General features: G+C 45.0%; 1 protein-coding gene and 1 pseudogene across 7 annotated transcripts in view; both read left to right on the forward strand.

Moving 5' to 3' along the window:
- The window catches only part of LOC116628035 (VPS35 endosomal protein sorting factor-like), a 113,239-nt gene that overhangs the window by 22,168 nt on the left and 65,822 nt on the right, over window positions 1–25,249 (forward strand). For 5 of the 7 annotated variants that reach the window (XM_032398076.1, XM_032398077.1, XM_032398078.1 and 2 more), the window contains 7 exons: window positions 3,799–3,883; window positions 10,515–10,574; window positions 16,246–16,342; window positions 17,050–17,097; window positions 18,450–18,543; window positions 22,564–22,641; window positions 23,129–23,251. In XM_032398076.1, the coding sequence (XP_032253967.1) occupies window positions 3,799–3,883; window positions 10,515–10,574; window positions 16,246–16,342; window positions 17,050–17,097; window positions 18,450–18,543; window positions 22,564–22,641; window positions 23,129–23,251 (585 nt within the window). Of the gene's footprint in view, window positions 1–76; window positions 525–617; window positions 733–3,798; window positions 3,884–10,514; window positions 10,575–16,245; window positions 16,343–17,049; window positions 17,098–18,449; window positions 18,544–22,563; window positions 22,642–23,128; window positions 23,252–25,249 lie in introns of those variants that run through there. The other 2 variants (XM_032398081.1, XM_032398083.1) reach the window with 2 other exon arrangements.
- On the forward strand, window positions 11,717–11,843 carry LOC116628045 (annotated as a pseudogene).

A 25,249-nucleotide genomic window follows, 5' to 3' on the forward strand; every position in this document is an offset into this window, starting at 1 on the left:
CTTGTGTGCTCTTTCTGTCAAATACATAAATAAAATCTTAAAAAAAAAAAAAAAAAAGCTGAGCGGAGAGCCTGACACGAGGCTCAATCTCACAACCCTGAGATCAGGACCTGAGCCAAAACCAAGAATTAGATGCTTAACCGACTGTGCCAAAGGTGCCCCTATGGTAAATTTTGAAACTGGTTAGTGTAAGTCTTTTAACTCGGTTCTTTTTTTTTTTTTTGTCCCACAAAATTATTTTGGCTATCCTGGGTCCTTTGCAATTCTATGTGATTTTTAGTATCTGCCTATTTCTACCTGCCCTGTCCTCATCCCCCGCCCCCAAACTGGGATTTTGATGGGGATTGTGTTGACTTTGTAGGTCAGTTAGAGAGATTTGCCATCTTAACAGTAGTGAGTCTCCTGATGCATAAAATATGCATCATTCTTTCTGTTGATGGGCATCTGGTTTTTCCTTTTTTCTTCTTTGTTATGGACGATGTTGCCGAGATCACTCCTGGACGAGTCTGCTGGCCTCTCTGGAGGTGAGGACCCATAGCTGAGAGTGGAATTGCTCGGGTGCTAGGCATGTGCCTCTGGAGCTTGACCGGGCAATGCCGGATTGCTTTCCCTCGCAGCTGTGCCCCTGCGCACTCCTAGCAGCAGTCGGGCTGTGTGAGTCTGTGCTGTTGAGCGGCCTCACAACATCTGGTATGAGCGGACTTTCTGTTCATCATTTTTCCAATTTAGGAGGTAATAAAATCATATTGTATTGTGGTTTTAATTTGCAATTCTCTGATTATAATAAGATTGAGCCTCTTTTCACATGTTTATTGGCCGCTGGGGTTTCCTTCTCTGTAAAGTGGCTTTGGTTGTTGCTTCTTGCTCATTTTTTCTGTTAATGGTGTTTGTATTTTTCTTATTTTTAAGATTTTTTTCCATGTATCCTTGGTAGTAATTGTCTTGATTAGTCTGCTTGCTTGCTTCTTTTGATCCATCTTCCTTTCTTGGTTTGTGGCTTTAGGTTATGTTTTACTGTATCCTTTTGTTTTGGCTATTTAATATATGTGTATGTATATAAATATATATATATATCCAATACTTATATGTATATATATGTTGAATTCTAGAAACTGCCTAGTGTCCTTGTAGAATGTTGCTAATTGGAAAAAATGAAAAACACCCTTTTAGTATTTTTCCAGCAGTGCTAATCAGTTCCATAGCAAGTATTTCAGGCAGAGTAATTTATCAGTCAGCCATTCAGGAAGTGTCTGCCATGGTGCTTCTCCACCTGGGCTGCACATCAGAATCCCTTGGGAGCTTTAAAAATGTCCTGAGTCTGAGCTGCACCCCAGACCAGCTTGCTCAGAATCTCTGGGAGTGGGACCCAGGTGCCGTTATTTTTAAAAGCTCCCCAGACGATTCCAGAGCTGAGAACACATGGGCTGTGGGATGCTCAGTCCGTTTGGAGTACGCTGAGGATTGTGGATATCACGGACCCAGTGTGTCCTGGGTTCCAGTGCCTCTGTCATCTGGAGTCCTTGTCAAAAATACTGATTCCCTGGCACCTCAGCTGGAGGTTTTCACCAGTAGGTTTGGCGTGGAGCCAGGGAATCTTTTTTTTTTTATGGTAGGTTCTGTGCCCAGCGTGGAGCCCAGCACAAGGCTCCAGCTCACAACCCTGAGATCAAGAGTCGGACACTTAACCGACTGAGCCACCCAGGTGCCCCGAGAATCTGTAATTTTAACACACACCCTAGGAAGCCTGATTTTTATTTAGGAAACTGCACCAAGGCTTTAAAAATCTGGCATCTTCAAAATAGTGATTTAAAGGGGAACTTCATTTTAGGACCTGATTACGACTTTAACCGTGGACCTAAAAAAAAAAATTCCACTTCCTGTTCTCTTGTGTAAAATGTATGTTCCGTGATACCAGCTTGGGAGAAAAATCAGTACACAGATGTTGGGAAGCCCCAGCTGTGTTTAATTTGAAATCTTCTGTTTGAATTCTGTCTTCTCATCTCACCACTGGGCAGTAACTCCTCTCTGAGGGGCTCTGGGTAGGAACTCAGGAGACGTCACATCCCTAGGAACCAAGGGCTGTGTATTGTAAACAGTCTCTAGGATTCAGAGTTGTTTGCTTTTTCCAAGCCCTGAAATCTCATGGGGCAGTTGTTGAAGTTGGAGCTCACATAAAGGGCATATGAAGAACACAAAGCAAGGCATCCGGAAATGGATTTCTACGAACGTCCAAATGCCACGTTTGGTGTCAACACCATTGTTTTAACAGCTTACGTTCCCCTCACCCTTCTGCCCCCCACACCCCCCTGCATAACATTTGGCTGTAAGAGGATGTTTCACAAAACAGAAATGTTGTTTGCCTTTAGGCTGTAATGCTAAGGAGAAACTTTGTGATTTTAACAATTTAGAAATTGGGTCACAATGCCAAACGGAAAACCCGTATCAGCCTGCGTCTTGATATGACAGACATTATTTCCATTCTTTGCACTTTGGAAATGCGTATTAACGAACTCTTTCTATCTTTTAAGTGACATATTTGTATCTAAAGGTCAAGCATCGGAATGATAGAAGTTGGCAAATTATTTAGTTCCTTGTGCTGACTTTTGAATTCATAAAGATTTCAGGGCATTAAGTTTTGTTCTCCAAAGAAGAAACAGGTTTTTTGTTTCTGATCATAAAAGATGACTTAATCTGGGGTGTTTAGGGCCACGTTGTGTGGCTGTAGTCTTCCATTAAGCGTTCTGAACGTGTTGGGGTGCCTGGGTGGCTCAGTCGGTAGGGCGTCCAACTCATGATTTCACCTCAGGTCATGATCACAGGGTCCTGGGATTGAGCACCATGTTGGGCTCCATGCTGAGCATGGAGCCTGCTTGGGATTCTCTCTCTCCTTCTCCCTCTGCCCCTCCTGGCTCACACTGTCACTCTCTCTCTCTCAAAAAAATAAAAAAAGATCCGAACATGTCAGTGGCCCTTTGGTGTGAGCGATACAGGCGTAGGGATTGAGCGAAACGTTCCCAGTGTTGCATATCATAGTTGCAGGGAAACGTGTGCTCTTTGAAGCTTGTCATGTTTCCTTTTAGAGGGAAATTTGGAAGTGAGGATAAATAATAGATGCTATGGGGATAAAACGTACAGCATAGGGAATATAGTCAGTGCTATTGTGATAATGTTTTATGGTGACAGATGGTAGCTACACTTGTGAGCATAGCATAACGTATAAAGTTGTCTAATGCTGTGTTGTACACCTGAAACTAACATTGTGTGTCAACTATACTTCAATTAAAAAAAAAAAATAGATGCTCAATTAAGAAACCCTGGAGATGTACTTACAGGGTCATTTCATAGAAAAGAATGTTGAAGAAGCAAGACCATCCTGAGATAAACCAGAGGAAGCCGTGCTGAAAAGCAGTTGGAACAAAGCTGGAGTCATTTGTGAGGACATTGGGAGAGGTGTCGTTGACCTCTCTTGGTGACTTTGATGCCGACCCTCGTTCAGTGTATAAGCAAAGACCCTTCTGGATAAGAGTCCTCAGTCCTGTGGCTTTCTTGGAGGGATGTGATGGAGTCCTTCTATAAGAGGTTCTGTAGTGAGCAGTCTGCCCCCCCCCCCACACTTGTCAAAGGGACAGTGGTTTTGCTTCTCATTATGTTTCCAGTGTCTGGCATGGGGCTTGGCACATGGAAAGCACCTGTGCTTGTTTGTAGAAATTAATTTTCCAGGCCTGGAGCATTGCAACGAAGTCAGACACGACACAGTGAATTTCCTTTTCTCTTCTCTTTTTTTTTTTTTTTTTTTAGTGTTCAAAGCTTCTTTCAGACACAAGCGTTATTCAGTTCTACCCAAGCAAATTTGTCCTTATCACCGACATACTTGATACATTTGGTAAGTACTAGTCCTGTTCATCTTCAATCTAGGAAATACTTTTTTTTTTTTTTTTGCCAGAAGTTGGGTGGTAGTGTTGCTTTAATTTCTGTTGTGGTTTAAGTAGTTGGGTGAAACATGAGGGAGACTAAACGACCGCCCTGCCCCCGCTCATTAACAAGGGTGCCGTTTTTAGAGAATCCTAAATGACCTGTTTTCTAACCTTCTGAAAGGCTAGTGAAGCAAGCAGGTGAAGCATGGGGGAGCTGGGGAGTACACATCCGGTCTAAACCAGCTCCCGTCCCTTGACATGTCACGGTGCCTGGAACTCACTTTGTCAGAACCGAACTTGGCCTCTCTTCCCAGCACCTGCAGTGGGTTTCTGTCCCAGGGAATGATAGGACCATGTGCCCTGTGCCCAAGCTGGAAATGTGAGAATCTTCTCCCCTGCGCCCCATGTCCAGTCCATCACCAGGTTCTTCGGTCTCCTGGGTCTCCCTCCACTTTGTCCGTTTTTATCTGTCTTCACTGAACACTGTAGTCCAAGCCACAGTCCTCTCCTGCCTGGACTGATTACGACCGCTCTTGTGAGGTTTCCTGCCATGTCACGGCTGCCCCTTGTCCCATGCTCCCCCCATCAGGCAGAATGGTCTAGACTGAAGAGAAGAACCTGGGGCCCCTCTGGAGACACAGGAGACTTTTGTGCTCTTTGGTGGTCATCAGTGGCCAGAGCATCAAGCCATGCAGCCCTCTAAACTCTATATGATGTTCAGCGGCAACGTTCTCCCCAAGAACTAGCAGACAGAATCATCTTCTGAGAGCCCAACACCTAGCAGATCAGAACAAAGACGTTTGCTTTCTTGCCAAGGAGGGACCAGCGGACTCCGAACCCAGCAAGTCTCATCTGAAGTCCATAGAAAAATCTAATATGGCGGAAAACAAAATATCAAGCAGAGACCCCCATTTGCTTCACAGGAGACTGGGGTCTGAGTGTATTAGCTAGAACAAATGATATAAAAAAGGTCCAACTCCTACTAATCTTGGGAAAAGCGGGTATTTATTGGCTTATGTTGAAAAGTCCAGGAGTAGTTTCTGGATTCAGGAACTCAAACAGTGTGTTGGTATTTTCTGGTACTTGCCTTTGGGGTCTCCTCGTTCTCAAACTCTGCAAGGTGTTCTCCACTTGTATCAGTTCTTCTGCCAGTAGTCCCAGGACAAGGGAAGAGCTTCTTTCTTCCAAGCCTACAACAAAAAGTCCCAGAATTCTGTCTCTTTGGCCTGGTTGGATCACAAGTCAGTTTCTGAGTCATTTGTGGTATCTGGTGGGATGAATTAGCAGATTATCCAGCCCCGGGTCACCCCACAGAAGAAAGGTGGTGATGTTGCCAGAAGAAAGGGGGGTGGGAGCTAACTGGACCCCAAGAAGAGATGGCCTGGCTGAGTGATGGCCAATCAGGGTCAGGTGGCCCGGGCACTCTACTGAGTGCCAAGGATGTATCAGCAAGAAGAGACAAAAATCCTCACTTTTGGGGGCTTATGTTCTGGTAAAAGGGGATTTACAAAACAAGTAAGTAAACCCAATTGTATGTTAGATGATGATCAGCACTGTGGAGGGAAAAAACAAAACAGAGGAGGGTAAGGGGTGGAGGAGACTGTGGTTTTAGATAAGGTGGTCATAGGAGGCCCTGCTGAGATGTTGCTATTTGAGCAAGTGCTTGAAGGAGAGGAGAGATGAGCCGCATGCCCTCTGGGGGAGGGAGAGTGCAGCCACGTTAGGCCGAGGACAGCGGGTGCAAAGTCCCTGGGGTAGGAGCGTGCCTGGCAGGTTTGAAGAGGCTGGGGTGGCTGGAGGGGGTGTGCAGGGTGGTGGCTCAGCAGCTGACATGGCTGGAGGTCCTGGTGGGCCTTGAGGGCCATTGGAAGGACTTGGGCTTTTACGCTGAGGACATAAGGAACCACTGAGAGTGTTAAGGTGAGCAGGGATGTGATGATTTAAGTTTTATTGGCTGCTTGTTGAGACTGTCGGGCGGAGGTGGGTCAGGGAGCGTGGCTAGCACTTCAAGTGGGAGGCTGGGGAGATGGCAGAGATGGAGAAAATGAATGGATTTGCAGAATGGATGGGTGAGTTAGGCTCTCAGAATAGATACCCAGTCATACGCCCTTCGGGCCTTGACTTGTCCTCATGCGCAGCTTGCCTTCAGCAGCGAGGACATCAGTCAGGGAGAGAGGTCCGTGGTTGTGTCTGGTTCTCCTGACAGTTCTGTTTCTCATGGTGGGTTAACACACCAGCCTTCTGGTTTCCCTAACCTGCCTCCTGCAAGTTTCTTCTGCATGAGTCAGCATTCTGAGTGAGACTAGCACGGGGACGCCGATGGATTGGCTTCTAACCTACAAGCCTGGCCAGATCCGGGCATTAACCTTGTGAGAATTTTGGGCAGCCGTTCCGTCAGCCTCTGGTGGCGGCATCCCAGTGCCCTCCTTTGGCAAGCCGGGATATGATGCACATGCCTGTTTTTGCCCTATCCCAGAGATTAGCTGGGCTGAGAATTGGTAACAGCAGTGATAAACCCTCAACAAATAATGTCCTTGGGCCTGACTCTGTTCTGGGTGCTTTAGAGATATTACATCACGTTGTCTTCATCACAACCTGTGAGGTGGGGTCTCTAATGACTCCATGTCACAGGTGAGGGGCCCAAGGCACAGAGAAGTAAATAGCTCGCCCAGGGTCGCAAGGTGGGCAGTGAGCGGCAGGGCTGGGAGTCTGAGTTTTCTCTGTAGTCAAAGACCTGTTTCGTTTCTCTTGTATTTGGCTCACGGGGGGAATGTTGCTCTCCATGAAAATTACAAATGTGTGTACATTTGACCCTGGCAACTTCACCCCTGGGAATTCATCCCATTTGTGATAGCGGAACCCTGGAAACAACCCAAGTGGCCATCACTAGGGGACCATTTAAATAAATGACGGTCCATCTGTACCCCGGAGCATAGGAAGCCCACAAGAAAGAGTGAGGGTGTGCTCTGCATTCCGGCGTGGAGAGATCTCTGGGGTATATATGTCGTCACGTGAAAAAATCAAGATGCAGAACAGCTGTAGAGTATGTTCTGTTTTGTGTAAGAAAGGAGGAGAAATTAGAATACTTGTTCACATTCCCTTTTATTTGCCTGAAGAAACATTTAGAAGGATGTCCAAGAAATTCAATAGCAGTGGGAGTCCTCAGAGGCCGGCGGGGGCCGTGGGGTGGATGGGGATGGGCCAGAGAGAAACTTGCCTCATCCTTCTACAGCCTTTTTAAAATTTCGAATCAGAGGAATGTTTTTCTTTTTTGAAACCGAACATTCAAATGAGGTACCGGCCTTCGACGTCATTCTCCTTCCTCCACATCTCACTCAAGCGTGAGGACCATGGATTTAGACAAGCACCACGGGTCTCGGAGCTAAAACTTGCCTTGGGCATGGGAATCTCTAAAAACAGTGACAAGCCCCCCTCTTCCCTCTAAACCAGTGGTCCCCAACCTTGGCTAAACACTCGAAGCACCCGGGGCACCTGAAAATAGGCTGCCCTTGTCAGGACCTGTTGTGATTAGTATTCCTCAGGATTGTGAGGCAGCCTGCATCTGCAGGTGCTCAAGGAGACTGTTGTGCTTTGCCCGGAACAAAATGTTTTCACCTTTCACAAAACGGGCGGGAGTCTGCCTTGCTTGGGTGGAAGTTCGGAGCGCCATGATGCAGCTTGTGTGCATTGTCCTAATGGTGCTCTGTAGGGAGGTGCTTGACCGTAGGTGGGCTGGTGTTTAGTGGTTGACAGGACTGACCGAAGGTGGGAGCATCTTGCTGGGCAGGGTTGTGGGACACGGCCCTGAGCATGTGCAGATGGGAAGATGCATGCTGGACTTCGAGGGGGATTTCACCGGAGGCACCGAGCACAGAGCTGGGCTCTGGAGTCTCTCGGCCCACGTCCCATGCCTGTGTGTCCTGTTCCAGAGTCGTGTGCATCCGACCAAGAAACACTTGGTTTCTTCCCCTGTAAAATGGGCATAATAGATCCTGCCTCTGGGGATTTCTGGAGGGAATTAAGAGAATAGGAAGCATATAACGTTTTTCCTCTTCTAAGAGTTTGCTGGCTGGATCATATGAGTAAGCAACTTTGAAAGTACCTGGTGCAAAGTTAGTGCTCAGAGAATTATTTATCTATTTTAGTGTTCTTGATTTGTAAGACAGTCGGGAAAGGAAATAAATCTAGGATCAGGTATTATTTCTCAAGACTGTTGTCCACTAACCTAACAAAGGAAAAAAAAATACTCACCAAACTCGTTTGGCCAAAAATGATTTTGTAGTTGAAGGCCCCTTAGCATATGAAGGTACACTATACACGTTGTGGTTTTAGAGGGATGGCAGGCTTTTTGTGGAGCAAGTAAAGGCGTTTTGTGCTCTTAAGTCTGGTCTATGTACCATAGGAGGTGAGAGGTGACCAGCATGGCTTGCTGTGTGATGGCCCACGGTAAAAATTATATGCAGTCCCAGTGCTGTGTTCTGTGGTCCTCAAGAGGAGGCCCATCATGGCCCCAGATGTGGCTGCCACGGGAGCCCATGGCCGCAGGTAAGGAAAGCACTTCCGGCCAGGAGGGAAAAGGCAGGTGGCTTTGAGAACTGGGGTTTATTCCCTGAGGCTTCCTGGGAGCTTCTCAATTGAACTGATGGTGTAGAGCAGGGGTTTTCATCCTCGGCTGCCCACCTGGGGAGCTTTAAAAACACTCCCAATGGTCAAGCTGGACCCCAGATCATTTCTGTCAGAACCTTTGGGGACAGACAGACACCAGCCTATTTTCAGGCGCCCCGGGTGCTTCGAGTGTTTAGCCGAGGTTGGGGACCACTGGTTTAGAGGGAAGAGGGGGGGCTTGTCACTGTTTTTAGAGATTCCCATGCCCAAGGCAAGTTTTAGCTCCGAGACCCATGGTGCTTGTCTAAATCCATGGTCCTCACGCTTGAGTGTAGACAAGAATTCCCTAGCTAAGGTTATTCAAAATTCATATTCCTAGTCCTCACCCTCCAAAATACTATTTTTCACTAGCTCTGAGGTGGGCCCCAGGAATGTGCCTTTTCAACAGGTTTCTTCATGTGATTGTAACGTAAGTAGTCCACACTGGGAGAGGCACCTAGATGGCTTCCTGCCCTTCGTCCTAGCCTTGTGTCATTTCTTGGTGAAGTCATTTGACTTCACGTTCTTAGAACTTCCTGTCTCTTTTTCCATGTGAGGACCGGTTGTGTGCTTCTTTGCTTCCCCGAATGATGGGGTTATGGGGAAAAAAAAAATAACGCAAGAGCTCAGGGAAATACTTTTGACATTAAAGGTGATTTGGAAGGCTCCAGGAAAGGAATAGAACTATAATTTTTATCCCTTTGATGTTGATAGTATTTTCTAAAATAACACAGAATAAATAAAACTTTTAGTCCTAGATTAAAGGGTGGTTTGTGGCCGAAGTCTACCCTGCCCACTTGTTTTTGTAAGTCAAGTTTTATTATTGTTATTGGAACACGACCGACCACATCCATTTGCTTATACATTGTCTGTGATTGCTTTTGAGCTACAGTAGCAGATTTGAGTCTTTGCAGCAGTGACCTATGACCCACATCACCTAAAATATGTTTGTTTATGCATCTAGCAAATACTGAGCGTCCACGGTGTGCCAGGCACTGATCTTAGTACTGGGGATATATCCGTGAGCAAAACAGACCCAAATTTCTACCCTGTAGCACTTGCTAGTTGAATCTCAAATTTCGATGCTTCTGGGCACCAGGCAGATCACATAAATGAGTGCCCCAGACCGTTGCTGAGAGACAGCATGGTGGAAGCTGGGACAAACTGGGTGGTATATATGCCATTTGAAGAGTCAGCTACTAATTTGTCGTAGCTCATTGTTTTTTTTTGTTTTTTTTTTTAAAGAGACTTTTCTAAGATTTATTTATTTGAGAGCACAAGCAGGGGGAGCAGCAGGCAGAGGGAGAGGGAGAAGCAGGCTCCCCGCTGAGCAGGGAGCCCGATGCGGGCTCGATCCCAGGACCCTGGGATCACGACCTGAGCTGAAAGCAGATGCTTAACTGACCGAGCCACCAGGCGCCCCTGTCATAGCTCATTTTTATCCTGTAGGGATATGGGCCATTTTTGGCACATCATTTGTGAAGAAGCAGGAAATCGGGTTTTTCACATGAACGAAAGTTTTTAACCTGTTGGCAACTAATTAAAAAAAAAATGTTAAAGCACTTTGTGGGCCTTTGTGTTGTGGGCCAAACAAAATGGATCCCTGGCTGGATTCCACCCACAGGCTGCCCATCTGCAGCCTCTGGCTTAGAAGCACAACATGGATGATTTGCTGATGAGTGAATGGAGGTGCCTAAGGTCCCCTTGGCCCTAAGTTTCCCTCTCTAAGGGGAGAAGGATGACTTCCCTGCCTTCGCAGAAAGTAAAAGTCCCTGCGCTTTATTAAAAACAGAAACAAAAGAAACGCGGCTTAAATTTGTCCCACTAGGTGGCAGCATACCATCACAAGTTAAAGTGCTCTGGGCCACGCCGGCTCTGTCCCTAATTAACAAACGTTTATTTAGTGTTCACTCCTGAAGAGCGGGATGCTAACACCATCTGTCCTTTTCTCCCCAGGAAAGCTCGTGTATGAGCGCATCTTCTCCATGTGTGTGGATAACCGCAGCGTCTTACCAGGTAATGTCAGAGCTGTTCTACTGGTTTCGTTCTGCCCTGGAGTTGTGATTAGTATGGTTTCTATCAAGTCAGGATTTATGGAGACTCAGTAAGATTTATTTTGTTTTTGGTGTGTTAAAAGTAGAAGAAACACCTTTGCAGATTTCTGATCGTCTCAGTTTTCTAAAAAAAACATTAGAAGGTTTTCAAATGGACTGGCTAAGAATTTGGGCAAGTACTTGGAATCCAGGAAAATAAAAAGATACTGCAACTAGATTCAGCTGACCTTTTATACCAACTTAAATTCCTCCACTGCCTGACATTTTTTTCCTGTATCTCTCTCCTGAGAAGCAAATAGCAGAAACCAACTTTATATATACTAGAGAACAATGTCAAAGAAATCGATAACAGATACTTTGCATTTACAGTCTGTGCTTAAGTGATGTGTGCATTAAATTTATTGCCAATCCATTTTAAATTCTCAGGGGGTTAAAATGGGACAGCTTGATTATGAATCTGTTGTAACATAAATGGTGACGATTTGTCTGGCAACATGGAACTCTCAGCAGCGGCTTCTCTTACCTCTTGTCCCTCCTTTCAAGTTTCTAGAGCTGCTGTAAGGAAACGTTCTCATCCATACAAGTTACCACAACAAGCTTGCTCCCACTGCTCCTGTTCTCAGCCAAATGATGGCATCGGCAACCGTAACCCATAATTGACCTGTTCACTTATTCATTAATTCTTTCATCCATCTCTGTATCTGTTATTTTAAAAACGATTTAATACAGCTATTTCTCAGAGACAGGACTCCACCGACCTTTTGGGCTGGAAGAGTCATCTGGCGTCAGATGAGCAAACCCATGGGGGACGAGCCAAGGACTTGCCTTCGGCCCTGTCACCAGCTAGTGGGAGCCTTGCTCTTAAGCTGGATCTGTGCCGTCCAACATGGCGGCCAACATGGGTCATGTGGGGCACTTGAGATCTGGCCAGTCCAAATGGAGGGTGTGCTGTGTGTATAAAAATACATCGGATTCAGAGACTTAATAGAAACAAAAGACCATGAAGTATCTCACCGATGATTTTTAAAATTGATTGCATGTTGAAATGACATTTTGGGTGAATTGGGTTAAATAAGGCATTTTATTAAAATTTCACTTGTTTTAAGCTTTGCGCAGTGGCAGTATCGTAGCCAATGAGGTTTATCCGAGGCGCGATTATTGCTAATTAAAATTTCACTTGTTTCAGTCTCTTTGAACGTGGCTCACGTGGTATTTCTATTGGTTGGTGCTGCTCTAGATCCTCCCCTACACCACATCACATCCGTGATGTTATTAACCGCTCCTCGCATGTTCTAAGGCATCTCAAGATTGGGAGGCAGTGAGCCTGGAGAGGTAGGCAGAGGCCAGCTTGAGTGCAAAGGCCTTCTCTGTCAGCTTTAAGGATTTGGGAAGTCTAGGTGCACCTATTTAATTTAAACTTGCCAACTTGTGTGCCATACAAGTAAGCAGCAGTAAATGCTCGTCTATAAGCAGAATTAAACCCAAATAGGTGTTTTTTGTGGCTACAACAGTATTCTTTTTATTTTTAAGTAATCTCTACACCCAATATGGGTCTTGAACTCCTAACCCTAAGATCAAGAGTCGCATGCTCCACTGACTGAGCCAGCCAGGTGCCCCTACAACAGCATTTTTCCCCAAAAATATTTATTTACTTTAGAGAGGGCAGCAGAGGGAGGGGAAGAGGGAGAGAGAGAGAGAGAGTGCGAGAATCTCAAGCAGACTCCCCACTGAGCACAGAACCTGACTTGGGGCTTGATCTCATGACCCTGAGATCGTGACCTGAGCCGAAGTCAAGAGCCACCCAGGCGCCCCTCCAACAGCATTTTTTAACATGCTTTTTAATACACAGTCTGCTACTTCATATTGTTGTACACCTAACCACATAAGAATATTTGTTACCTGTCTAACCCCCAGAGGCCTTTGAGATTATATCTACTGCAGTGATTTTCCTTCCTCCCAATTTTCACTAAGGATACAAATAATATTTTAGAGCCAATTAAGGAAAAATTACTAACAACCTCCTATCTAAACTATAAAAGTTCAAGATAAAAGACTATTTTCGTATTCATTTCCAGAGCTTGTCTAAATTTATTAATTAGCACTTTGATCACGGAAACTCTTCCTTCCCCAAAATACCTTTTTTTTTTTTTTTTTTTTTACCTCGAGCGATGCAAATCAGGCTTTTGTTCTTCTTGAAAATAATTTAATTTTTTTTTCTTTCAGTGAAAATCTTCATCTGCACGTAGTGTTCTCTGGTTCCAAGAACCTGAGAGGGAAAAGGGCAAATTTCTTTCAAAAATGTCAGTGATTTGGGGGATGTCTCCTTAACAATAATTATGAAGAAAGCTTTTGAAATTGACTGTGTGGAATTCTGCCTAAAGAGATTATGTACAGAGAGGAATCTGGTGGCATGTGTACTCATTCTTTCCAGTTGAATCAAGTTCTGACTGGTGAATTTAATTTTTGAGCCCTTCACCTTCAGGAATTTGAACTGAGGCATGCATACCTATTTTATGAGTTTAGAAGGATACCGGTGTCCTTTGGGGTCATGGAAAGTACATACTACTGTATGTGGTAGTTTTTCCCTACCATTTCTTAATCCAGCCTATGTGTGGAGAGACCATCTACTCTAAGTGATAAAGTAACTTTATTTCCATCTTGGGAGAAAGAACTTGGGTTTGTCGTGTTGCGGTTGTCGTCAACTGTGGGCATTCCCATCTTCGGTTTTTCCCTGTGGCTGATGTAGGCTGCATCTGGATAAGCAGTGTCCTTAACTGACCTGGCCTTTGAGGCGCGTACTAAGATGACATCCCTATATGCGCTGTTATGTAAAGAGACCTCTCGCTCATAGGGTAGAGACTTGGCAGAGGAAAGAGAGCTAGACTCACTGGTCTCCTCCCTCCTCCTAAAATATCCACAGAAGTTCAGGGTTGAAAAAAGAAGCACCGTAAAAGAAAAATAAGTGGGAATAGAAGGAAGAATCTTTGCTTTTTGTTACGTTGAAGTCTCCGAATTAATTTCCACATTCTGAATTCATTCTCCGTGTAAGCAGCCTAAGTGCTGAGGTATAAATCATGTCATGTAAGGCCATTGCTCTGCCCAGAACCCTTCAGGGAGTTTCTGTTGCACCTAGAAAAACTGTCCAGCTCCTTGCCAAGGCTACAGCCCTCTATGACTTGGTGTGCAGTGCCTGCTTCTCTCCTTCCTGCTTACCCCATTGGCTTGCTTTTCCTCTTCTTTGACCAGAGATAATATCTACCTCAGGACCTTTGCACTTGATGTTTCCTCTTCCTGGAATACATTTCCTCCACATCTAAGTATGGCTGGCTCCTTTTTGCAATTCAGGGCTCAGCTCAAATGCCACCTCTGCCAGAGTCTTCGGGGACCACCCTGTCTAATGAAAATGCACCCCCAAAGTCACTGTCTAATCTAATACTTAGTTTTATATCTTTCATAGTGTTGGCTATTACTGGATATTACCTGATTTGTTTGCTGGCTTGCTTATTCTTTTTGCTGTTTATTATGTTTTTCCCTCTGCTGGAATATAAGCTTCATGAGGACAGGGTCTGTCTTGTGTATTATTATCTCTTCAGAGCCTAGAATACTACTTTTAGTTGGTTCTTAAAACATTTGTGTTGAGCAAATGAAGTACATCTTACATAGGCAGGTAAGATTTACTTTGCTACAAGATTTTAATTAGTTAATTTTTTAGTTTTTGAGTAAGCTCTACGCCCATCATGGGGCTTCAACTCACGAACCCAAGATGAAGAGTTGCGTGCTCTACTGACCGAGTCAGCCAGGTGCCCCACTTTGCTACAGGATTTTAAAGTCCTCCCTTAACATGGTTTTCTCTTAAATGATCTCTTGAGCTGGAAGGAAAGCCTGAAGCGTTTGTATTGGCATGTGCAGGTTATTGTATAGCTTGCAGGCGATGTGGACACCCAGGACAGCTTGCCTTTCTGTGTCCCCGGGGTCTCCCACGTCTAACCATGGGCTTCAGCAGATAAGGCTCTTGTCAGGGCTGGTGGGTTATAGCTTACAGTGATGCCAGCTCTCTTCTGAATCTCCATTCTCTCATCGGTAGAGTGAGGGGTTTTATTAGATGATCTCAGAGACTTATTTTTGCTTTTGGGTTTCAGGTCCCATGATTCAGTCCTATGAAGGGAAATTAATCCCACCCGTCCTTTTTCCACAAGGCACGATTGACAAATGAATTTAAGAATAACCCTTATCTTTTCCTGTCTGGATCTCTTGGAACTTGGGAAAAAAAAAAATTACTTTTAAGTGCACGGGTTTAGGGCAGGAAATGGGAAATGGTAGTTTCCCTTCCCTTTGGAACTGGCAAGTGAATAGTTCTTGAATGAATGAAGCGCATTCCATAACATCCAAAAATAGATAAATACTTGAGATTGCAATTCCAAAATATCTGCAATTGTGATTAGTGACTGTTCTCTGCTAGGAAGTACCTGGAGGTTTAACTTTTTGCTGATTGCTTTGGAATTTCGATCACCTTAATTGTGTGCCACCAAGTTGCAGAAAGCAGAATCAGGGATGAAAAATGACTCTGTGCACAACAAAGATGAGGACAGCAAGCTAGAATTCGTTTGTTGTCTTCTAAAGCGATTAACTTCTCCCTTTTTGATTTTTTTTTTTTTAATTTTAAGTAAACTGTGCCACACGTGGGGCTCGAACTCATGACCCTGCGATCAAGAGTTGCATGCTCTACTGACTGAGCCAGTCAGGCGCCCTGCTTTGTGATTGAATGCCAGAAGTATAAAGCACATCCATCGGTGGGGTGGGAATCTAATATGTGGAAATGATTTAGAAGAAATCATTTCTATGCGAGAGTTCCACAATGGCCTTGTTGGTGATGAGTTTGGGGGGGGGGTGTTGATTGTTGTTCTCATTGTTCCATACGCTCTTCCATTCCTTATTAAGATGCCTGTCAAGACCAGGCTTGGGTGCCGGGGCCAGAAAACTCAGAATAACAATGAAAAGGTCAGGGCTGGTGGGGCAGCCAGCCTAGGGCCAGGGATCCTGACTTCTGTCCTATTGCTCTCACAATTCAAGGTCGGTGATTCTGGTTCCAGCATCATGTCCAGCTGGGTTGAATTGCAGCTCTGACCTTTGCTTGCTGTGTGCCCTAACTACCTCTGTGCCTTGGTCTCTGCATCTGTCAGAGTAAAGTAAAGCTCAGGTCATGATCTCAGGGTCATTGAGCCCTGGAATTGAGCCCTGCGTTGAGCTGCCCACTCAGCAGGGAGTCTGCTCCTCCCTCTCCTTTTCCCTCTGCCCCTCCCTGTCCCCCCTCCCCCGCTCATGCTCTCTCTCGCCCACTCTCTCTCTCTCTCTAATAAATAAATAAAATTAAAAAAAAAAAAAAGTATGTACTGTGGAGGGATGTTGTGGGGATGAGGTGACTTGATGTCTATAAAGCACTCTGAGCAGCACTTGGAAAGCCTCGTATGTAAGCTTTCACTGTCACCAGTTGTTTCCTAATAATATTAATACTTGGAAGGAAAGACCTAGAAGAACTGGGGAGGCCACCCCTTCTTGTCCATTGTAACGTTCTCCTATCTCAGGACCCGTAGCAGCTATAACAGATCCTGATGGGTATTGTTTTTGTATTTCAGATCACTTCTCTCCAGAGAATGTAAATGACACGGCCAAAGAAACATGCTTAAATTGGTTTTTCAAGATTGCTTCCATCAGGGAACTCATTCCAAGATTGTATCCTTTTTTCTTTTGGTCTGATGATTTTAAAGATAGGCTGAAAGAGTTGCACCATTAATGGAAGCCATGTAATGGGATGCCCTGAAATTCCTGTTGAAAATTTGGTCCTGTTACGGTTGCTAGCTTGAAAATCCAGGGCCAGCCGCATTGTCAAAGCCTTTGGACTCCTCTCTCCCCAAATAGTGTTCTGTTTTCTTTCTTTGAATATGATGCCATGTACCAGACTTTTGTTTCCTAGAGGAACATTCCCACATTAATTCTCTCAATTAAAATGCTTCATTTTTATGTGTTTTCTCTGGTTCCAAAAACTTGAAAGGAGCAGGGTCAGGCTTCTCAGCACGGATGCCAGTTTTGGAGAACAGAGAGTTTGACTTATACACAAATGAATCTTGGTTATCTAAAGTTCATTCTCTCCCCATAAAGCCTCGATGGGAAATGCTCAAAACACAGTTTAAACTTCAGCAAGCAACTGTGAATCAGCATGTAATTTTTTTCCCAAAATGTATTTTAAATAAGTATGAAATCTTGAAAACCAACTATGGAAACCACGGGCTGTTAGCTAATGCAATTCTCTGGGCTGGTGAGAGCCATTGTGATTCCGTGTCCGGAAGTCATGCTAAGTTCTGCTCGTGAGTGGTCTCGTCTCTTTGCCATAGGGAACAGGCCATCTGGAAAATGTCTTCCTTAACAGGATGTTTTTGTAGTTATGTGGAAGCATCCATCCTGAAGTGTAACAAGTTCCTCTCCAAAACGTAAGGCTCTTCTTCAATGTCTAGAACCATAACATTTTCAAGAAATCTCTCTCTCTCTCTCTCTCTCTCTCTCACACACACACACATATACACACACACACACACACGACAGTGTGATAGCTATCATTCATTGGGGTACCTAGCATGTAGCAGATCTGGTGCTAAGCATCTTCTGTGCATTTTCTCCTCTGATCTAACTGGAAACTTGGTTAGGTAGAGATACCATTATAATTCCTATTTGATGGAGAAGAAAACTCAAGCTAGGAGAAGGTGGTTGAGTGGTTCATGGAAGAATCCTCGCTTTGCCTTTAGTAGCTGTGTGGTCTTGGCAAGTTATGAAGCATCTCTGACCCTCAGTTTCCTCTTCTGTGAACGAGGCCATAAAAAGAGGTCGGTGAGGGTTTGTCGAGAGCACTGCCTGCCACCCAGTGGGCCTGTGCTCAGTATTTGCTGATGCTGCTGAAGATGGTGATGAAGATGCTGTCAGAAGCAAAAGCCTTTGCCCCTGAGCCCCATGCTACTCTTGGGCCTTGTTTTGAGAGTAGTTTCCAGGGCTGGGAGAAACCAGATCTGTTTTCTGCAGAGCCAACAAAACGCTAGGTCATGTTGAATAGCCTGTAGGTAATAAACTCCCTGAAGCCAGGGGCCAACTCCTGGTGCTTCATAGCGAAGTCGTTTTATTGGGTTTAGAATGTGTACCAAATATACTTGATTTGGATCTAAGGGTGTCTGGGGTATTTTTTAGGGATAACATGAACTGGTTTTCAGAATTAATTGTTTCTTAATGCCCCGAAAAGAAATTATTTTGCCTCACCATTTGGGAAGGATAATGCCTGAGGCAGAGGCAAGTCCCATGTTGCAGGAGAAATAAATCAGTCACAGTTTACATTGATGGGAGATCGCTGATGCCAGCCTGAGGTGCCAGGAGTTGGGTGCCAGGAAGGAGTGGGGCAGAGGACAGTAAGTCAGTGCCAGAGGAATATAGACACGGCAAGAACATTGAGAAGATCAAGGAGTGATCAGCAGATGGAAAATAACTGGGGGACAAAAACTGTTAAACCAATAAAATAAATATGACCTCAAACGGGCAAAAAAGGAGAGGTTAGACCCCAGCACCGTGCAAATGGTAAAGATGATAGAAGCCACTCAATGAGTGAATTGTGTCCAGAGAGAAAGACTTTTGTTACATTGCCTTAGAAAAATGCCAACTTTGGCCTTGGTTTGTCTCTGAACCTTGATTCTTTTTGCACCCCCCTACATTGAGGAAGTGTAGCTTTATCTTCATGTTAAAAATAAAAGAACAGAGTGTGCTCACATCGGGTGTAATGCCGCCCTCTTTTCGTTCCTAACAGGGGGATTTCAGAATGTCTGCCCCGGCTGACGTGCATGATTCGCGGGATCGGAGACCCGCTCGTGTCCGTGTACGCCAGAGCCTATCTGTGCCGGGTAGGTGGCGTCGGGTCCCCGTGCGCTCACAGACGCCCGTCTCCTTCACGTAGGCTTCTCCTGCCTGGCACCTCACAAGTCACTACAAGAAGGACTTCATTAGCTGCTAATTTTAGAACACGGCTCTTCCACGGAAAGCAGAGCTGTAGGATTTCTTCTAAAAATTAATTTTAAAGTAGGCCCACTTACCATCACTCTAATTAGGGGGCGTCTAAGGTCATCTTCATACAAATGAACTGGTTTTCAGAATTAATTGTTTCTCCAGTTCTTGCTGGGAGGGAGGCTCCCAAGGCCTCTTGGCTGATAGGCTGCTTTTCATTGACTCGAAATCGGCTTTCCTTTTGTCTTGGATTGGGTTGTTTTATTAGTTTCTCTGTCCCCGCATTCAAGAGTTGGTGCAGGGTGCGAGTTGGTGGGGGCTGTCGGGCAGGGCGAGGTGCCGCTTGCAATGACAGTGTCGGGGTCCGTGCAGCCCAGCCACGGAGGGCTCCCGGCCTCTCTCTCTAGCTGCTCAGACTGGGGAGGTGGCCCTGGTTGTAGATCACTTAGCCTTTTTCTCTCTCAAAGCACCATGAAGCTTCTATTTCAAACTTTTTCATTTATGAAAAATGCAACCCATGGAGAGTTTCTGGTTAATTCTTCTTCAGCTCCCATGGGGGCTTTGCCCTGGAAGTCGTCCTTGCTAGTCCCGTCAGCATTCTTCACCTCAAAGGAGGGCTTAATGCCCCTGTTTTATAGGGTCCTGATGAACTGCAGATTTCCTTGAGGACAAAGCTACAGGGCCTCCCCCAGCCTTTGCCAGTGATCATTCATATTTGTAAATCAGAAGGCGAGAACTGGTAGCCTTTGATTGACTTTACGTGACATCTAGCAAGTGACAGAAGCCCTATGGTGTCAATGTCACAAAGAAATCAGAGAGTCAGCGCCCTCAGAGTGAATAGCAAACATCCTTATGAAGGACACTTTTTTTTTTTTAAAGATTTTATTTATTCATTTGAGACACACAGATACAGAGAGAGAGGAAGCACGAGCAGTGGGAGAGGCAGAGGGAGAGGAAGAAGCAGACTCCCTGCTGAGCCAGGAGCCCAATGTGGGGCTCGATGTGGGGCTCGATCCCAGGACCCCGGGATCACGACCTGAGCCGAAGGCAGACACCCAACCATCTGAGCCACCCAGGTGCCCCTGAAGGACACTTTTTATAGGTCTGTTCCCTGATACCAGGAAGGAAAGAAAAACCTTTTCACTTGAGGGCAACCTAGTCCCTGTTGGTAACAGAGGCCAGAGTGTTTAGGCCCTGCCATCTGCTTGAAACTTGGGGTGGGTTTTTTCATACAGGAATATCAGGTATGTTTCCTAGAGCTTCAGCTTTGGAATATATTGAAGCATGAATACTCCTCCTGGGTCCGTGTTTGCTAAGGGCCTACTGTGTGCAGAACACTGTTGGGTCCTGTGGGGGAGATGCAAGGATATTGTCATTTGCATATTTGTGTTCTACAGCCTTTCCCCTCATCAGACATAGCACATTATTCGACTCCCCAGTTGGATAATAGAGTAATAAAAGACTTAGAGTCATTGTGTGTATTAATGAGGTTGATTCTGGTTATTGAAGAGAAATCAAAAAGGTGGAAATGTGCATTCTTTGCAGACCTGTTCAGTTGTAAAGTTGGAAGTAAGTCACACGGGTTAGGGAAAAGATCCTGTTTCTGGCGTATAAAATGGCACATGGTAACTTTAAACTTTGGTGACAATGAACCCATCCCAAGAAGACTGGTGATAAAATGCAGTCTGTCTCTGGAAATCATTTTTGTCAACCCAGGCTTTGCATCAATTGCCCGGGTTGGGTAGCTACTAAGTCTCTTGACATGAAAGAATAAGAGACAGTCTGTGCGTTCTTTTAGTTGCAAGCAGCAAAAACTCAGTTCATACTATTTTAAGCAAAAAGGAGGGTTATTGGCTTGTGTGTCTAAAGAATCTAGGGGTAGCGCAGGCATGGCTAGATCCAGGGTCTTCAGAGTGTTGTCAAGAACTGTGCTCTCCTTCGTCACTCAGCTCGGCTCTCCTCTGTGTTGACTTCATTCTGTGGCTTATTCAGCAGCCCCAGACTCCCATCCTCCTAACTGAACCCCAGTGGAAGGAGAACCTTAGAAGTGCCAGCCAGAGTCTTAGGGCTCTCAATGAGCCATTTTGGGTTACTTGCCCATCCATATAGACTGTGGCCATGGGATGCGCTATGCCCACTGAACAGGCCTGGGTCGTGTGCCCACTCCTGGACCTCAGGGTGGGGTGGATCTGGCTCCTCCACAGACCTCATGGTCTGAGAGGGAGGTGTGCTTCCCCAAATACAAATCCAACTTGCTGATACCAGAAATAGGAAATGCATGCCAGGCAGGCGGAAACAGCAGATGGAAATCATGAGCTACTACCCTTGCTACTCTGGGTAGAAATCTTTTAGACCCAAGCGGATTTCCAAGCTGCTCATTTGTCTTGATGGAAAGAAAGAAATAAAACACAGAAAAGCAGTGAGTGGGCAGGGCGTGGGGGGAGCTCGAAGCTGTTTATTAAAGGAAAGTATGATTAACTCCTCTGTTAAGTCACGGCCTCTTCAGCTCATCACCATTGCTTGTCCACTGGGCCTTCCTTTGCTGTCTCCTAACAGATAATTATTGTCTCTTCTACGATATGATTAAGTGGAAGGAAAGACAATAGAACACAGTAGAACTGTGTTCTGACATTTGTTGTTAGTTTTGTTTTTTTTTTTTTTAATCTACTGCTTGTCCTTGAAAACATCCTCAACAGCCATGGAGCTGCCCTTGGAATTTAGCGCCCCAATGGATCTCGCATAATTCTTCTCAAAGGAATTCTTCACAGTGTGTAAAAAAACATCATTATCGTTAATCTTCATGACCTCAAGTAGGGGGAGGTGAGTGGCAGAAATCTGTCCCCATTTGAAGAAATCAGGTCCCAGAGAAGCACCTTCTCCTACAACGTTGTTTTTGTGCTAAAGCAGCAACTTGGAATTGAGGTCTGAGGGGCTCAGTTTAAAGAACATGATGCTTTTGTTTTGTTTTGAACACATGAAACACATGAACTCCCCTCCATAGCTCATACCTTCATTTTTCCATCCAGCCTCAGGGCTCTGGCTGCCTTCTCTAGGATTAGCACATTTTTTTCGGCTGGCAATGTTACAGTCTGTTTTTTACACAATGAATGCGGGAGCAAGTGGTTTATAGCATTGTTACGCTTCATGCTCGTATTGTATAAAATTGCTTAAAATACATTAAAAACTTGTCTGCTTCCATGACTGCCCAGCGAAGAATGAATCTGTATATTTTAACAATGCAACAGTGAAGTCCCAGCTGACTCTCTTCTGTACCAGAGTCTTTTTTGCTTCATTTAATAAAAGTGCAGCCACATGTGTGTTTATCATTTTTTTTTGAGGGCAAGAGAATACTGTATACACAATCTTTTTTTTTTAAAGATTTTATTTTTTATTTATTTGACAGAGAGAGAGAGACAGCAAGGAGGGAACACAAGCAGGGGGAGTGGGAGAGGGAGAAGCAGGCTTCCCACGGAGCAGGGAGCCCGATGAGGGGCTCGATCCCAGGACGCTGGGATCATGACCTGAGCCGAAGGCAGACGCTTAATGACTGAGCCACCCAGGCGCCCCAGCATACACAGTCTTAAGAGTACATTCTTCCTTTGTGCCATATTGATTTGTTCTCTTGGTCATCTGTTCAGAAATACGTTCATTACCTTTGGGAAATTGCAAAGATGATTACTGCAAATGTTGCCTTTTTTTTTTTTTCATTAAAAATAGCTTCTGTGGTTTTTCTTATAAAAGCATCTATGCTTCTTGAATAAGAAAACAGAAAAGGAAAAAGAATAAAAACTTTCTGGACTTCTCTGTGCCTACGTTTATTTCCATGTATGTTTTTAATTTATAACAACGACATCCTACCATATATATTCTTTGCAACCTGTTTTTCCATAGTCAAGGTAGTTTATTTTGTTTGGCTCCAGGTGGGAATGGAAGTGGCTCCACATCTCAAAGAAAGCCTGAATAAGAACTTTTTTGACTTCCTCCTCACATTCAAACAGGTAAGAGAACACTGGCAGAACAGCTCATTGACATAACAGTTACACAATCGTGAATTCACAAAACCCAGTTGGATTTCCAAGTTGAGATTGCCTTAAAGCCCTTTAAATGTGTAAACCCTCGAAAATTACACTCGGGTCTGTTACAGACAATTAAAATGTGTTGATTGTACTGAAAAAGCAGAGAGAATTAATATGCATGTGTTAACAGGAAATGTCTCCGATTCATCAGCCTTTCTTCCTCACATCTGCGGGCTCCATTTTTATCAGGTTATTTCTTTGCACAGCGCACATTCCCAAAACAGCTCAGCCTGGGGACATGGGAAACTTTCTGTGTGTTTTTTCTAGTTTAAAAAAAAAAAACTGAGAAACCAGGCTATTTCTCTCGGGGCCATCCAAATGCTTACAAGTATGCACAGTCTGCGAGTTACATGCTCTTCGTTCATTATTATTCCCTTCCTTTTCTGAGTGTTTATTTGGTCTCCTGTAGATTCATGGGGATACGGTCCAGAACCAGCTGGTGGTCCAGGGAGTGGAGCTGCCATCCTACCTGCCCTTGTACTCGCCTGCTATGGACTGGATCTTCCAGTGCATCTCCTACCATGCCCCCGAGGTAACTGCAGCGTGGCGTCAGCGTGAAGTTCACACGGAGGAGAAATGCTGGGGCTCCGCGCTCTTCCATATTGGGTTGTAATGACCTCTCCATCTATGTGCCCGGTCACGTCAATAGGGTCTTTCTGTAACAGCGACAACCATACCGATGCTAGCCAGCCGATCCACAGGGCTCACTGTGGTGGCTGGTCCTGTGCACAGTGCTTCTCCTAGATTGTTTTGTTACCAGTGCTGGAGGGAGGCTCAGCCAGGGCAGACAGACACCTCTGACAGGTCACGGAGCTCGAAGGTGGTGGTGACTGGGCATACACTGTGCAGTGTGGCTCCAGGGCTGGTGGGTTTCATCACCTCTTCACTAACCTTCATGACCCCCTCTCGTGTTTGTGATAATCTAAGAAGTCGGGAGAGCGGATAATAGTTGCCCTATTTTACAGAGGGAAAGTGAAACTCAGGTGTGTGATTGCGTTGATAAGATTTTTTTTCTGTTCTGTTTTTTTTTAAGATTTTATTATTTATTTGAGAGAGAGAGAGAATAAGCGGAGGGAGAGGGAGAAACAGACTCCCGGCTAAGCAGGGAGCCCCAGTGCAGGGCTCAATCCTAGGACCCTGAGATCATGACCTGACCTGAAGGGAGACACTTAACTGACTAAACCCTCTTTTTTTTTTTGGTCTAATTGAAGCATTGTTAGGAATTAAACTACAGTTGGAATCATAGCAGAAATACTTTTTTCTTACCCAAGCCTGAGAAGTAGAACATCAGTTCCAGTTGGCATAATAACCACCATGATAGATGAAGCTTCTTCAACAGATGGTTCAGAATTTATCCTTTGGGGAGGAAGGAAAGGGGTCTTGCTACAAAACAAGGATGCATAGTGCAGAGCAAAATTCAGGTACGCCTGCCTTTTCCCAGAGGCTGTAAACATATTTGCACCCTAAAGAAAGAGAAAAAAGGAAATGACTTTGACTAAGCACTCCCACTTTTAAGAATATCATGTAGAGGGGCACCTGGGTGGCTCAGTCGGTGGAGCGTCTGCCTTCGGCTCAGGTCATGATCCCGGGGTCTTGGGATTGAGCCCCACGTCGGGCTTCTTGCTCTGCGGGGGGGGGCCTGCTTCTCCCTCTGCCTCTGCTCATGTGCTCTTTCTCTCAAATAAATAAATAAAATCTTAAAAAAAAAAAAAGAATATCCCGTAGACATAATTGGACAAGTACGTAAAGATGCACGCGCACACACGTACATACAGATGTGTGGGTTGTTGGGGCTGGCCCAGCATCAGAAGCAGCCATCACAAGGGGATTGGGTAGATCGTGGAATCCTTATAGATTCAGTGGAATGTGACGGGGCCCACTTACAATGATGGAGGACCACGATGTGCATACGGACCTAAGGGTGCTCACGATAATTGGTGAGTCACAAAAGGAGGTTACACACCTTGCTGTGTGTGTCCTCAGTGGTAGCGTGGCCTCGTGTTCAAGTGTGGGCCCTGGAGTCGGAATGCCTGGGTTTGATTCCCAGATCCATTGCTTACAGCTGTCGGGACAGAGGCCCAGCCAAGTCCCTAACCACTCTGAGCCTTTTTTCTTCATCTGTGAAATGGGAGCTTTAGTTCTTGTTTTTTGGTTTTTTTGCACGGGTCGCGTAGGACGATCCGTTTGCGTTGCTTGGTGGAGTGCCCCACACATAGTACTGGGGTGTTTGTTGTGTTGTCGGGATTGCAAACGTGATTTTTATATCTGCGTGCGAGAACTGAGGAGGAGGTATGTCAAAATATCACTGGAAGGTGAGATTTTGCATCATCTTCACTTAGGTTTCTTGGCCTACCGGTAGCTTCTAACTTTCCAACCGAATGTGATGCTTTCCTTACATTTTAATTTTCCCAAATCCTAAAGTATGAGGGGAAAAATAGGAGCATCTTATATTTCAGGTGACTTTTTTTTTTTTTTAACCATTAAGTTGATTTTAAATCAAGTCAATATGAGTGGAAGATTGGAAGGTCTT

Source organism: Phoca vitulina, unplaced genomic scaffold (genome assembly GCF_004348235.1).
Source record: "Phoca vitulina isolate PV1807 unplaced genomic scaffold, GSC_HSeal_1.0 scaffold109, whole genome shotgun sequence".
Classification (NCBI taxonomy): Eukaryota; Metazoa; Chordata; class Mammalia; order Carnivora; family Phocidae; genus Phoca; species Phoca vitulina.